The following is a 15622-nucleotide window of genomic DNA, read 5'->3' on the forward strand; positions in this document are numbered from 1 at the left end:
GTATCTAAATGTAGATTTGGAGGGCGGGCGTTCTGCTATCAGGCACCATTACTATGGAACCAACTTCCAATCTGGGTTAAGGAGGCTGACACCACCTCCACCTTTAAAACTAAACTTAAAACCTTTCTGTTTAGTAAAGCCTATAGTTAGTGTTTAGTAAACCTCTAGCTGGTGTTGGTAAATCTCTAGGTAGTGTAAACTCTAGTGTGTTAGAGTCAGTAGTCATAGTTGCAGCTACAGAACAAGACTATAATAGTTAGTCTCAAATATAGCTTTGTGGTGGATATGCTGCTATAGGCTTATGCTGCAGGGGGGACCGACATGATCCGCTGGGCGGTGCCTCTCACCCTTCTTCTCCTCTCCTTTTCCCTTCCTCTCTTCTCCATTACCATTTTTATTTATTATAAATATCTCATAGCTATCATTTTTGTCCATCGTTCCTGTAGTTTCTTGTGCCGGCCCCCCTTTTCTTCTCTTTTGTGCATGTTTGCAGGCCGGAGCCTCGGAAGCTGCGTTCTGGCCTGCGGTCCCGGTCCCCCCCCCATCCCCGGTCATCCCGTTGCTGCTTCCACCTGCCTACGTGGATGTCTGCTGTCTGCTGCTGACGCAGCACACAACATCTTTTGTATTAGACGCTATTTAAATAAAATTGAATTGAATTGAATTGTGTGATTGCTGCAGTGTGATTAGTCTATTCTTTGAGCGATAGTAGAATGATCGAAAGAGTGGAATGGAATAAGGGAAAATATATTTTCTGATATACACGTGACCTTATTAAATGATTCTCTGTCACACCAGTCATGCCCGCATACTCATATGACATGCTACATTTAAATCATTCATACATACTCATATCTGTATACTTACGGTAATTCAAATATGTTCATATCTACATGTTATGTACATGTCAGATGAACACCACATTAGTCTATATGCATCCCATATAGTGTAGTGATCTGATATTTTTAGATGATAATCATAAAGAAATTAACCAACATCAAGCTTCACACGGTGTCTTTGAAGAAATCCAGATCAGCAGAATAACGAGAGGACACATGTGGCCGCATCATGTAGTAAACCCCCCCCACAAAAAAACAGCTTTTTTTTTTATCTTTATTCAAACTCAAAGAACATATAGAGCTTCAAAGGAAGTTCTGATTACATTTACCATTAAGTTTACTGTTAGCATAGCAACTTAAAACATACTGTATGCCAATAACGCTTTTTTCTTAATTTGGTCGCTTTTCAGAATGTGACATGGTAATCACTGAAATCTAATGCTTTAGTGTCTGCTCAGTTGCTTTTGACTCAATATTGAAATGTAGTGTTAAATAAAGGGAATTGTTCAACAGAATGAGGGAAGTACAACACAGACTTCACTTATCTAGTGTGAATCAGCTGAACGAAATACAGATGTCATGGTGTCATTTTAGAATTATTGCAGGTCCAGAGGTAATTTAAATCCAGCACAAATAGTACATATGGTGATAAAAACCACATGAAAAACATACTACTGTGTGACTCTTTTCTAATATTTTGACAGTGATGTCTTGTTGTGAGTTTGCAGTGAGCAGGAAACTGAAATCCAGCAGGCAAACAAAGAACTTTCTTATTTAAATGTCTTTCTAGACGCAGAACAATGAAACATAAACTGGTGAAAAGTCAAATTTACCGTATTTTCAAGACCATACGGCATTCCGTATGAAAAGGCACAGTATCAGTTATGTGTGCCATTACTGTATTTAACACACACATACGGTGCACCGTACGAAAAGGCGCCGTCTACACACACATATGGCGCGCCGCCTTACAACAACACACACACAAGCATACATGTGTGCGTATTTAAAAATAGAGCAGGAGAAAAACTGAGTTTAATTGTGCTTTAAGTCTTTATTACAATCATTATTGCATTAATCAAACCCATCAAAGTCCTCATCCTCCGTTTCTGTATTAACAGGGGCGCCACTAGGCCCTTTTTGGGGGGGCTTGAGCCCCCCCAAAAGAAGTCTCAGCCCCCCCAAAAAAATAGAGACAATTTTTTTTTTTTTTTTTTTTTTTTTTTTTTTCCCCCCTCTGGTGGTCATTACTAGCAGTTTCTGATTCCACTCAATGCGCTGTGTGTGAGTTCCCCCCTCTATGTTCTTAGGGTGTGCTGACAAACATTTAGGGGGGTTCATCCCACCAAGGGGGCCCTGACTCAGCCCACCCGAAAAGTTTCTAGAACCGCTACTGCCAGGCGCTCCCTCCTCCATCTATGTGCCTAATCCCTTCACTTCACACAGGTCACACACACACACACACACAACGAAGTAGCCTTTTACAGTCAACAATCATTCTCCCCAGTCCCCACTCATGATGAAACTGTGAGGTGAGCATTGAGCAGTCAGAGTCGTTAGTTACTCAATTAGCGCATATTGATGTGCAAATTAGCGCATACCGTTGTAGTAGCTAAACAAAATAACTTGTCATGTGCCTGCCAGACAGGTGACGATTGGCAAGGCTACCATGACACACCAAGCCAGCCAGCCATCATGCTAGCTCGCAGTAAAGCGGGTCTAAATGGATGCAATGTCTTTTGAGAAACAATATGGGCATAAGTGAAGAACATATTTTCAAACGGGTCTCTTGTCTTCTGAATGAAATTAAGCCCTTCAGAATCGCAAGTGGCTGCTTTTCAACTAGTTGACTGCAAACTCCTGCTTTAGCTTACAGTATATTATTATCTTGTCGGAATATTATTCCAGCCAATAAGTTAGGAAGTTCCATTTGATTTGATTTAATTTTACTTTTGCCTACAAAGCAAAATATTACTTTACTTGAGTCTCCCCTGAAGTGATTTTGGTATTATTTATGCAAGCAAAATTCTACCATAACCTGTATGCAGAATATATATAGGGAAACAATTATTTTTTCATCGCTGTAAAACCACAGAACAGTAAAGAAGATATTGATGTGTATAGGTCTTCATAGATCTAGTCTCTTCATTTTGACCTCAAAGTGCACCAGATTGATCCATTTTTACTTAAAATCTACAAATTTTTCTTCCGGGGGGGCATGCCCCCGGACCCCCCTAGGGGTTCTGTGGTCCATGAACTTTGGTAGGCTGAGCCCCCCCAAAGCTCTGATGCTAAAATCGCCCCTGTGTATTAAACTAAATCAAATATGCCAGTTCCACTTTCTTCGCTGTCAGAGTCACTTTGCGTGCCGTGCGGCCCCTCGGAAATGATGCCGGCTTTTGCGAAAGCTCGAACAACAGTGCCAGCAGACACGTTAGCCCACGCATCTACAATCCATCCGCAGACTGTGGCATAACTTGTCCGGCGCTGCCTTCCACTCTTTGTGAAACTGTGGTTTCCCTCGCTCATCCATTGCTCCCACGCCGCTCGCAGCCTCACTTTGAACGGCCGGTTCACACCAACGTCCAGCGGTTGGAGTTCCTTTGTCAGATCTCCTGTCAGGACTCAGCCCGTCGGGCTTCATCCGCAGCCCGATCGCGCTGAGACCAGGAGAACAGCTCAAAGCTGCGCGCTCGGCGACGGGCACGAGCTCTGACGCTCTGAACACTCAGCTGCTGCGCATTAGTTAATTTGTTTATGGGAGTTAAATAGAGGGACTGCCAACAGCTCACAGTAACCATACTCTCTAACAGTTATCCTGGTCTCAGCGCGATCAGGCTGTGGATGAAGCCCGACGGGCTGAGTCCTGACACCTCCCGGAATAACAGAAAGCGCAGCGTTCATTTGTTTCACTTCTTTTTTCACATCAGCTGTGACATGGGCACGCATAGAGTCACAGATCAACAGCGATGGTGATTCATAAAATCACCTGGTCCTTCTCATGGTGGCTTCAACTACATCCGCAAATCACGCGCCCATACTTCTCCCTTTAACGTTCTCATGGTGGCCTCAACTACACCCGCCTTACAATAACAACACACATTGGGCGCGCCATACATTTTATAAAGAAAAAAAAAAGACTATAAAAGAAGAATATGCGCCTTATGATCGTGAAAATACGGTAAGATAAACACATTTTTCAGTTGAAACTGAAAACAAAACTCCGGATTTCTTTTTTTCTCAGAACATGATGTCTAAATTGGTACCTTTAACTGAGCTCTCTGAGTAAAAGCTGCACCACACTGATAACAGACAATTTCTTATCCAGTGTGAATACGCTGATGACTCCTTAGATTAACTTGTTGGGTAAAAGCTGCCCCACACTGATCACATCTGTAAGGCTTAAATCCAGTGTGAATACGCTGATGACACCTTAGGTGACCTTGTTCGGTAAAAGCTGCCCCACACTGATCACAGCTGTAAGGCTTATCTCCAGTGTGAATACGCTGATGACGCTTTAGATTACATGACATGGTAAAAGCTGCCCCACACTGATCACATCTGTAAGGCTTCTCTCCAGTGTGAATACGCTGATGACTCCTTAGATCACATTGTTGGGTAAAAGCTGCCCCACACTGATGACATCTGTAAGGCTTATCTCCAGTGTGAATACGCTGATGACGCCTTAGATCACCTTGTCGGGTAAAAGCTGCCCCACACTGATCACATCTGTAAGGCTTAAATCCAGTGTGAACACGCTGATGACACCTTAGATTATCTTGTTGGGTAAAAGCTGCCCCACACTGATCACATCTGTAAGGCTTAAATCCAGTGTGAATACGCTGATGACACCTTAGATGACCTTGTTCGGTAAAAGCTGCCCCACACTGATCACATTTGTACGGCTTTTCTCCAGTGTGAATACGCTGATGACTCCTTAGATTACCTGACATGGTAAAGGCTGCCCCACACTGATCACATCTATAAGGCTTATCCCCATTGTGAATACGCTGATGACTCCTTAGACTACCTGACCTGGTAAAAGCTGCCCCACACTGATCACATTTGTACGGCTTTTCTCCAGTGTGAATACGCTGATGACTCCTTAGATTACCTGACCTGGTAAAAGCTGCCCCACACTGATCACATTTGTAAGGTTTATCCCCAGTGTGAATACGCTGATGACGCCTTAGGTGACCTTGTTCGGTAAAAGCTGCCCCACACTGATCACATTTGTATGGCTTTTCTCCAGTGTAGATACGCCGATGACTCCTTAGATGACCTTGTTCGGTAAAAGCTGCCCCACACTGATCACATTTGTATGGCTTTTCTCCAGTGTGGATACGCTGATGACTCCTTAGATGATCTTGTCGGGTAAAAGCTCGCCCACACTGTTCACAGTTGTACAGTTTCTCTTCAGTATGAATCCTCTTTCGGACCTTCAGACCTGGTAGAGTGGTGAGGACTTTATCCCTCCTATTTTTTCTCTCTTTGGCTTTATGTTTCTGTAAGGAAAGAGAAAAAGACTTAGATCCTGTTGTTTGCTGACCTGACAAATCCTTTTTCAATTCAAGTCAAGTGCTGTCTGTCATGTTCGCAGTGAAAAAATGAAGAGTTTTATGTCTGAGTGCTATGTTAAGCATGTTCTGTTATCAATGGCTCTTGACAGCCAGAAACATTCAGATAAAAACATCTCAATATGTCAAAACAAAAGTGTGAAGGGCTAAAGCTACCCACCCTCAGAACAAAATCATGAATTGTTTATAGAAATTCCTTGAGATGACTGATGTTGTGTTTAATGCATTCTGTACAAACTCAAAATGTCATCAGTGAGCACTTCTTTAGCCCTGACCTTGTGTGTACGGTACACAGTGTAGACAGTGAGCTAAACACACTCCAATAAAGACCCCGACGCAATAAGGACAATTTAGGTATCTATAGTTGAAGTACTTTAGTGAAACTGCAACAGAAACAGCAACACAGAAACAACAAATGTCAGCCAAAGTAGTTACATTAAATAGATTAACACAAATTGTAGTATGACCATCTTTACAAAATTACCTTAATGTGGACATTCTGACCATGCCATACCCATTTGACAACCAAGTGCTACCTCATCATAAACCATGTAGTGACAATCGAACAAACATACTAATCAAAATGATCAGTATACTGCAAGGGTCTCAAACTCAAATTGTTAAATGTCCCCTTTGATGAAATGGGGGTGGTTTAAATTTAAAATTAGGGAAATTAGCATTAGCACAAGTAAATGCATTTCTAAAGAGAAAAAAAACGAAAACAGCAAGGCATTATTAGTAGTATAAACAATGTGTGTCACAAATCAGATTTAACAGAAGAAGAACAAGTCAAACTGCATGATCTACAAAACCAACTAGATAATCTTTATGTGTAAAAAGCGAAAGGGCTCATTGGCTAGAGGAAGATGAAAAAAACACTTCTTATTTCTTTAGTTTGGAAAAACACAGACAGACAAAAAAGAAAATTCATAAGCTGTTGATTAATAATACCAGCATTGATAACCAAAATCAAGTGAATGAGTAAATAAGAATGTTTTATAATAATTTGTATGAGTCAAAATCTCAAGGGAGGATTGTGAACAGTTTTTTTTTTAAATAAGGGGGTGTGGAAAATAAATTGATGAGAGTTTTGTGCAAAATATGGAGGATGACCTTAAAATTGAAGAACTGGATATAGCAATTAGAAGAATGTCAGGGAGGGGAAGGGAAGTCTCCAGGGCTTGACGGTTTAACAGCCTGTCCTAACTGCATGTGAGCGTCCGACTATCGCGTTGCACTGCGTGGCATCGGACGCTCTCTGTCCACACTGAAAGCGTTATGGGCCCCCACGTTATTTTGATTGACAGCTGAAACTCGCTTTTTAAGGCGGATTTATGGTGAGCTTTTAAGTGGCTAGTTATGTTAAAGTAGGCCACTGCATACACTTCTATTTAATATTGTGAATATTCTTCTTATTATATTATTACAATTGATGTTGTGACATAACATGTCTACTAATAATATAATAGTCACAATTAATGTTGTATTGTTTTCTTTGACAAGTTTATTATTTCATCTTGATATTTCATAATGTCAGAGTAGTGTGCTTTTGCAGATGTACAAGAAAGGCTTTGCGTTATTGATAGCCTGTTGAACTATTGATTTAAGAACTAAAATGGCACTAAAATAAAATCATTAGTGGAGTACATTTGTATTTTATGTGATTCTTAAAGAAAATATTGCATATGACGAAGCAGCTGGCCCCCAGGTATTTTCACATTATCTAATCTGGCCCCCATTCAAAAAAGTTTGGACACCCCAGGACTACAGTGACTATATTGAAACTGACAGTTAAAAAGATCATCCTTTAGATTGTCAATGGCTGGACTCAGAGCAAGTGTTTTGCAACGAACTAGAAATCTCAGAGTTACCATTTATTAGTCAAAGCAACAAACATCATCAATGTTTCAAAAGCATTAATATTAGCACAACTTTATCAGCTTGGTGGGAATTTCATAAAGTAGCTAAAATTTCACTCTTTCCATGTGACCGTACGTACACCCATATGGAACAACCCAGACATCCTGAAAAATGATAAAAAGATGGTAAACTTTGTTCAATGGAGAGATCAAGGAATACGGTATTTACAGCACGTAATTGTAGAAGGACAGTTTGTACCTTTCAATACACTTATTGTTCAATATGGAGTTAGCAGTAATACATTTTTAGAGTACCAACAACTTAGGGCCATAATAAATAAAACATATAAAATTTGCCAATTAGACTTACAACTTCCCGCTAGGATAATAGATTTATTGAATCTAAGCACTTTAAAGTTGTTATCAAAACATCTTGGGCGGAGGGCCCGGCCCTTCCTGGGTGGGGGGTGGCTGTCTGCGCTGGGGGGGCATTGCTGCCTTGGTCCTCCGTCGCTGGGCGGGGGCCGCGTGCCCCTGCGTTTGTGGGGACTCCGTGACCCTTGGGGTGTCCGCCGGGGTGGCCCCGGGGGGGGGGTGGGGCCGGGTCCGGGGATCGGGCCTCCCCTGACCGGGGGGTGCACGGGCGGGCGCAGCGGCGGGGTGGCACCAGGTGTCTATGTCTTATGTTGTCAGTATGAATGGGGGGATGTTGGACCGTTTCCCCCTCCGTCTGGGGGCTCCGGCGGCGCCGGGGGCGCCCGTGGAGGTACGGTGGGGCCCTGGCCCGGCTCGGAGGGCCGGCCCCCGTCTATTGGATGGCCGGTGGGGGAACGTGGGTGTCTTACCAGAGCCAACTCTGCTGGCCCTGCTTCCTGGCTTCGGCCTCTGCTCCCCCTCCTTCCCCCCCTACACGATTCATACGCACATAGGCGGAGGGGCGGGGGGTCCGGGTCGTGGGGGGCATTGTCCCGCGTGGCCTGGCGCTCCCCGCCTCACGGTTTTAACAGCAATGTAGACACTGCACATTCAACACTTAATAAATACATTTGACAAGGACACGTAGTTCGGGAGGGGGGGGGGGGGGTCGGTGTCAAATCGATACTTGGCCCTCCCCCTCCCTGTTTTTATGGCATTAATCACATGCACTCAACACCAGGGTTAGAAGGGGGTCCCACATCACCCACGTTCCCTCGCCGGCCTGGGATAGGTGGGTCATGATGCCCGGGCCTGGCGGGGCTCGCCGTGCAACCTGGGGTGCCTTCAGGCGGTGCTGGACCCCCCCGGGGAGGTGAACGGTGCGTGATTGTGTGTCTGTGTCGGTGAGAATGCGGTGTGGAAGTGTCCTGCCATGGAGGATTTGAGCCTCCATTGGCAGGACAACAAAACTTAATAATTTATTTGGTCGGCTCCGTGCCGGTTTCGTGTTTTGTTTGTGGTTTTTTTGTTGCAGATTTCCAGTGCTTGACGTGTGTCTCCGTGTGTTCCTGCTTCCTGGATTTGCACCACCCCCCTATCCAGCCCTCGTTTCGTTTTACAAATAGCGCATTATAAGGTAAGAGAATATTGGATGTTGCATTGGATGTTGCCACAGATTTGTATAGCATAATATCAGTACCACCATTAATTCTAATGCTATTCTTCACTTCTTGTTCTGTGGCATGGTCAACCTGCCTGCTGCTGGTGGAGAGAGAGGGTCAGGAGGTGATTGGACGAAATATATGGATGGAGAAAAAGAGAAGCCCTATAAGTCAAGTTGTACCATTTATGGAGAAAAGTGAAGAGACAGTAAAATGTTGAGAAGTTTAAAAAAATAAGGTACGGTATCATAAATATTATGTTGTATGTTTTTTCTATTTTTATACATATCCAATATATGGGTACAATTTTACCCACAATGGCAGGGCTTTCCACAAGCGCCGGCTGCCGGCCATATAGCCGACTACTCGATTAGGTCCAGCCGGCTACTTTAATGACGCTTATTTTTATAGCCTATAAATATTATTTTTCGATTTTAATAAAATTAAATGTTTTTCTCATAGACTGACAATAATGTCAAACTGAACCGCACTCATTAAAGTTGTGATTCGCTCTGCTTGTACCACAAATTACTCTGATCACTGCCAACTTCATAGAGAAACTCCGCGGCCCCGACATGCGGTGTGCGTGTGCGTGCGTGTGTGTGTGTGTGTGTGTGCGTGTGTTTGTGCGCGCTCAGCGGAGTGAATGTGTCGGAACTCGGATCAACAAGCAGAGCTCACCAGATGATTCTTTTGTCACCATAAAAACGGTACGTCCTTATTACTCAGGCTATCCACTGCAAAATGTCATCAGTTTAATCAGTTCCTATTAAAAAGAGAAACGCCAAAAGAAAGCCTAACCGCGTTGCATCGTTTAGCCCAAAACGTTCTACCGGTAATCCAGTCTTCTCTTCAAGCGTTCAATTAGCACCACCTGCGACACGTGTAGAGTGTATTTTCATACACTTCATTAGTTACACTAGTGAATAAAAGAAGATGCAATGGCGAGTGAGTTGTAATAATAATGATAATACAGTGTTTCCTACAATTGTACAGGCTTGGCCCCGCCAGGCCAATGAGAGCCCCCGCCAGGCCAGAAAAGAAAAAAATAATATGCAAAAAATAAGCGACGTATCTATCCATTCATTCAGAAATCAATAATCATTTCCATTTGGGAGCCTCTGTGTGGCGCTGAATATGCAATGCTGTGTTTTGCGGTGTGCTTCTCATTGAAATGACTGGAGGCAACACGTTGCGGCAGTGAGTGAAGCCTGAATTATGGTTCTGCGTTAAATCGACGCAGAACTTACGGCGTAGGGTACGCTGCGACGCGCGCCGTACGGTGCGTACCTCCGCGTACCCTACGCCGTAAGCTCTGCGTTGGTGTAACGCGGGACCATAAATCAGCCTTAAGTCCCTTTAGGCTAATACTGTGATTAATAACCTCTCATAATAGCGGTACTACAGTTAATAAATGTTATAAATGCTCCTACTGCCGTTTCTGCTGGCTACTGAGTCCCGTAAGTGGCGAGAGAGTTTTAACTCCTTAATTACTAACCAGCGTCAGAGTCACGCACAGTAAACAAACTGTGATGTTAGAGAGCCACCTTTTGGTCAATTTAAGCAACAGCATCGCCAGCTGCTTGACAGTGGGTCAACTCATTAGTTTACTGTTTTTGTTGTTAATAATGTCATTGCAATTTTATCTATGCAATTGTGAAAAAAATGACAAAATAAATGAAACTGTGAACAACCGCATTCCGTAGGCTATTCGGTACTCAGTATTCAGCAAAGTCTTTAAATTTTATTTCGCTTCAGTTTCGGCGTCAAATTTTCATTTCGGTGCATCCCTAGTTTTTTTCGGTGGGTACCACTGGTAGCATTCTGGATTTTTGTTTAATAATGTTGAACTTGACTCCTCAGTTGTCTATATTTTATTGTTTTGTTTTTATTTTATGTTTTTACTATTTCAATAAATGAAAATAAATATGAATATGTAATTATTATTATTATTACTACTACATTTAAGACCAGTGTATACGATCGTGGCTACGACGTGACCACCACCAACAGCCCCTGGTATTTGTCCACAACTTCTCTCCTCATAAGTCAACTTTATGGAACAATAGAGCAATTACAATTAGTAGAAAATCAGTATTTAAAAGTAATTGGTTTGATAAAGGCATTATATATGTAACTGAATTAATGGATAGTAAAGGGATTCTTTTAAGTTAGACAGATTTCAAAAAAATATATAATTTCAATTCTTCTCATAGAGAATTCAACAAAATATGTAGTATTATTCATCTACCATTAATTGACCTAATTCAGGACTTTTTTGTGTATAATACAGCTTAAAATGTATTACCAAATCTATTAATCCAAGGATGTACTCTGACTGATAAAAAGTGTGGTAAAAAGTTTATTTGTAATGTTTTTAAATCCAGATTATTCCATGATTTTTGCAGAAGGATAATTCGACAGGATTCTTGCATGATAAATATAAACACATTAAACAAAGCGCATTCCAAAGTTATTAAATGGCCTATTTTGCCTAAAGTTAAAGCAGCACAACATAACTTTCAGGTTTTGTTGAGTTTGGCGGCTCCTTTGGACAAAACTGGTAGTGCTTTACCAGAAAGAACACTATGTTTCCCATGAGCACCAACGCGTACTGCCGGAAAACTCCCGTCCCCGTCGCGTGCATTTGTTTTGATGAGAGAAGACGGGACGGACTTTCAAAACTACTTTTCTGTTTTCAGCGGTCGTTTGCAGGATGGATAGCGAAGAGGTAATTTATCTATTTTTGGCTAAACAATATGATATGACGATGTTGACAATCACTAAGTTCAATTTGGTTTTATTAGTGAAGTCACCTCCGCCCCCCTGTCCTGTTTCAGCGAGATAATGCGCCCCAAATTACAATATACGCTCTGTTTTTGTTCTACTGCACCTTTTTTTCTGTCACGTTTTTTAGAGGGACTTCGTCATAAATTAGTAGTCCAACATACTTACTGACAAAATAAAAAAATAAGTAAATCACCATCGGTCGGACATCCTTCCTCGTCTTCAGCTCATGCCAGCGAGTGAACGCCGGGCCAATGTTTACTCTTGTCCGGGCATTTAGCTTGTTACTCTCCCACTTTCTTTGTTTCGCCTCCTCCGATAAAACTTTTATTTTCTTCGGTTTTTTTTGCTGCTTTGGCCATGATACCAGCTTCTGCTGAGCTCTGTGCTCCACGCCCCGCCCATTTTCGTCTCGACTACGAATCGGGAAGGAGGGGGAAGTGACGTATGCCGTAAAGCAGTCAAAGCCGCAAAAATGTGTAGTTTTTTAGTGTTGAAGGGTTCCTACCATGCTCCTTAAAGTTACATAGTGCCAGTGAAGGCGATACAGACCCCTCAGACCATGACAGAGGTTCATTAAACCTGTTGGAAGTTGATGTACCATCACAATGATGATGATGAAATATTAGATTAAGGTGGATAAATTACATAGTGCTGCTTTAAAGAAATACATCTCCCCCCCCTCCCCCACTATAGATACACTTCAGGTGGAGCTTTGTTTGGTTTATTACACACACACACACACACACACACACACACACACACACACACACACACACACACACACACACACACACACACACACACACACACACACACACACACACACACACACACACACACACACACACACACACACACACACACACACACACACACACACACACATATAGTCATTTAGTCACATGCATACACACACACACACACACACACACACACACACACACACACACACACACATGCATGATCATATACATACACACACACACACATAGACATACACACTGGCTTGTTCACCTGCATGCTGGCTCTCTAGTTTTTGGGTTTAGGTAGCGGTAGCGATAGCTTAGCTCAGACTGCGATCAGATCTCAAGATTTAGGTCGATTGCTGTTCGTGTTTTGGTTGGCTCCGTGCCGGTTTCGTGCTTTGTTTGTGGTTTTTTGTTGCAGATTTCCAGTGCTTGACGTGTGTCTCCGTGTGTTCCTGCTTCCTGGATTGGCAGTGGATGTCGTCACCCACCCCCCACCCCAAAAAAAAAAAAAACAACACTGGGTTTGTATGTGTATATTTATGTATGTGTACGCATATGTGTGCGTATATATATGTATATATTACATATAGTAATAATGCACATATATACACTTTTGTTTTCTACCGTCATGGTATCAATCAATAATATGTGTGCAGACAAGGTATAAAAAAAAAAAAAAAAAAAAAAAAAAAGAAATACATTTTAAAATTATGAATAAGGTCTATCCTGTGGCAGAATTTCTTAAAAAAGATTTAAATTTGAGGTAGATCAATGTTCCTTCTGCAAAAAGGATGAAGAAACACTGGATCATTTGTTTTATGAATGTCCTTTGTCTCAATGTTTCTGGACAGACATGCACAAGTGGATATCTCTTAAAATTAATAATGTTCTACCTTTTGAATTAAGCCATATTATTTTCTTCATGGATGATTTGGAATTTTCTGTTTCTGATATTATTAATATAATTTTGTTACTGGGTAAGTACCATATTCATTGCGCCAAATGGAGAAATTGTAAACCCTCCTTTCAGGGTTTTATTAACGATTTTAAGATTTTTTTTCACATGTCTCAAAAGAGTAGAAAACAAAAATGCAAGTAAAATAAGTCTAGACATTGCTCGTTATTTGTTATTCTAATTGAATAATTCCTCTCCTTTTCTATGCATTATGTGAATTTAAATTAATTCTTAATTTATTTTGTTATTCATATGCACCTTTTAATTCTTAGAACGCCTTGTTTTTTGTATTCCTTACAAGAATCCCCATTTTTTATTTTTATTTTCCTTTCTTTTCATATTGCATTTAAATTGATATTTGTCCATTATCCTCTTTGAGAGTTTGTATATTTTCAATAAATATAAAATAATTTTCAATAAATATAAAATAATAATAAAATAAAATATTGCAGTCTGTTTTGTTTGCAGATGACACAATTTTTTTTACTTCTGGTTATGATTTAAAGGTGTTAGCAGAGACCATTGCACAAGAAATGATTAAACTTAAAGGATGGTTTGATGAAAACAGGTTATCATTAATCTTACAAAAAACAAAATTTATGATTTTTAGTAATCGAAAAATTTTAAATGTGTCACTGTCTATAGATGGAGTAAATATCGAAAGAGTAAGTGAACTTAGATTTTTGGGTGTTGTACTGGATGACAAATTGACATGGAAAGCTCATATATCACATGTTAAAAAAAAGATTTCTAAGAGTATTTTTGTTCTGAACAAAGCAAAATATGTATTAGATTATAAGGCATTGCGAATTTTATATTGTTCACTTATTTTACCTTATTTCAATTACTGTGTGGAAGTCTGGGGCAACACATATACTAGCAATGTACATCCATTGTTTATCCAGCAGAAAAGAACGGTGAGGATCATTCATAAAGCAAATTACAGAGAACACACCAACAGATTATTTATTAATTCAGGACTTATTAAATTTAAAGAAATAGTTGAGTTACAGACGTTATTAGTTATGCATAGGGCAAAAAGAAAATTATTACCAAGTAATCTACAGCAGTTGTTTGTTTTTTCAAATCCAGAAGATATAGAACATAGAAGGAAATATAATTTCAAACATCAGCATGCAAGGACCAATCTCAAGTAGATGTGTACATCGGTTGTGGGAGTAAAACTGTGGAACTCTCTACAAAATGATTTAAAGGAATGCACAAATTCACTTAGGTTCAAAAAAATGTATAAAGATAAAATATTTAAGTTATATGATCATGAATAGACTGGGAATTAAGCAGTATTATTAATATCTGTGGTTGGTTCTATTTAAGTGTATATTTTTTGTAAATATTGGTTACATTGACTGTTCTTTTTGTTTTGGTATTTTATAAGGGGCAGGTAAAATAAAACGTGTCTTCATCCTGCTCCTTTTCGGTCATGGGTGTGTAGATAGGGTGGAACCTTGTACAAGTTCGCTATAGAACTTCGTTCCCTCCTTGCGCAGTGCTTTATGCATCTTTTTGTGCTAAATTAATAAACTCTAAACTCTAAAACTCTAGATTGACCACCATGCACGAAACGAAATAAATAAATAAAAAATAAAAAATAAATAAAAATAAAGTTTTGTTACAAAAGAAAAAGCTACTGACAATAAAATAAAGCGTTTGGATGATCAGCAGCAGAAAGAGCGAGGAGGAACGTGGACCTGAACACTGACCTGCAGACCAGCGGAGGAAGAGTCCGCTTTGGTCCTGCTGGACTCCTGGTCCTGGTTCTGATCCCGGTCCTGGATCTGATCCTGGATCTGATCCTGGATCTGATCCTGGATCTGGTCCCGACCCTGGATCTGATCCTGGTCCTGGTTCTGATCCCGGTCCATCTCCTGGTCCTAGTTCTGTTTGTTTCTCGTTTTCTGTGCTTCAGTCTAAAAGCGTCTGCACATTTCCGCTGTAACGACGCTGCAAACACGTGACCACCATTCGAGTGTTGCCTGATGGGAAATGTAGGATTATATATATATATATTTTTTTAAGGAGCAACATGGACTGTTTATAGTTTAATACTTACCCCCAAAAAAAGACTTTCAGGATTTTTATTCCTACCTCTGTTTTGAGTCACCGTCTTGTTTACTTCTAAGAGAGAGTCGCAATCTACGTCATCACCTGGCGAGCCGCCATGCTGGACGAATCATTAGCAGCTCTTCAGACCACTGCGCACCGCGTACAGACGTGCTCCCTCTTCGTCGTGTTTTACGTGAAATCGTTATTTTACA

At 40.9% G+C, this 15622-nt stretch overlaps 1 protein-coding gene across 2 annotated transcripts in view; it reads right to left on the reverse strand.

The window, feature by feature from the left end:
- Nucleotides 1-15302, reverse strand: part of LOC133422182 (zinc finger protein 501-like) — an 86508-nt gene extending 71206 nt beyond the window's left edge. Inside the window, exons 1-2 of one of the 2 annotated variants that reach the window (XM_061712123.1) lie at nucleotides 15068-15302; nucleotides 3922-5344 (exon numbers count right to left, since the gene is read on the reverse strand). In XM_061712123.1, the coding sequence (XP_061568107.1) occupies nucleotides 4160-5344; nucleotides 15068-15229 (1347 nt within the window). In that variant the 5' untranslated portion in view covers nucleotides 15230-15302 and the 3' untranslated portion in view covers nucleotides 3922-4159. Of the gene's footprint in view, nucleotides 1-3921; nucleotides 5345-15067 lie in introns of those variants that run through there. The other variant, XM_061712124.1, reaches the window with a different exon arrangement.
- Nucleotides 15303-15622: the final 320 nt, after the last annotated feature.

Source organism: Cololabis saira, chromosome 21 (assembly GCF_033807715.1).
Source record: "Cololabis saira isolate AMF1-May2022 chromosome 21, fColSai1.1, whole genome shotgun sequence".
NCBI classification, from domain to species: domain Eukaryota; kingdom Metazoa; phylum Chordata; class Actinopteri; order Beloniformes; family Belonidae; genus Cololabis; species Cololabis saira.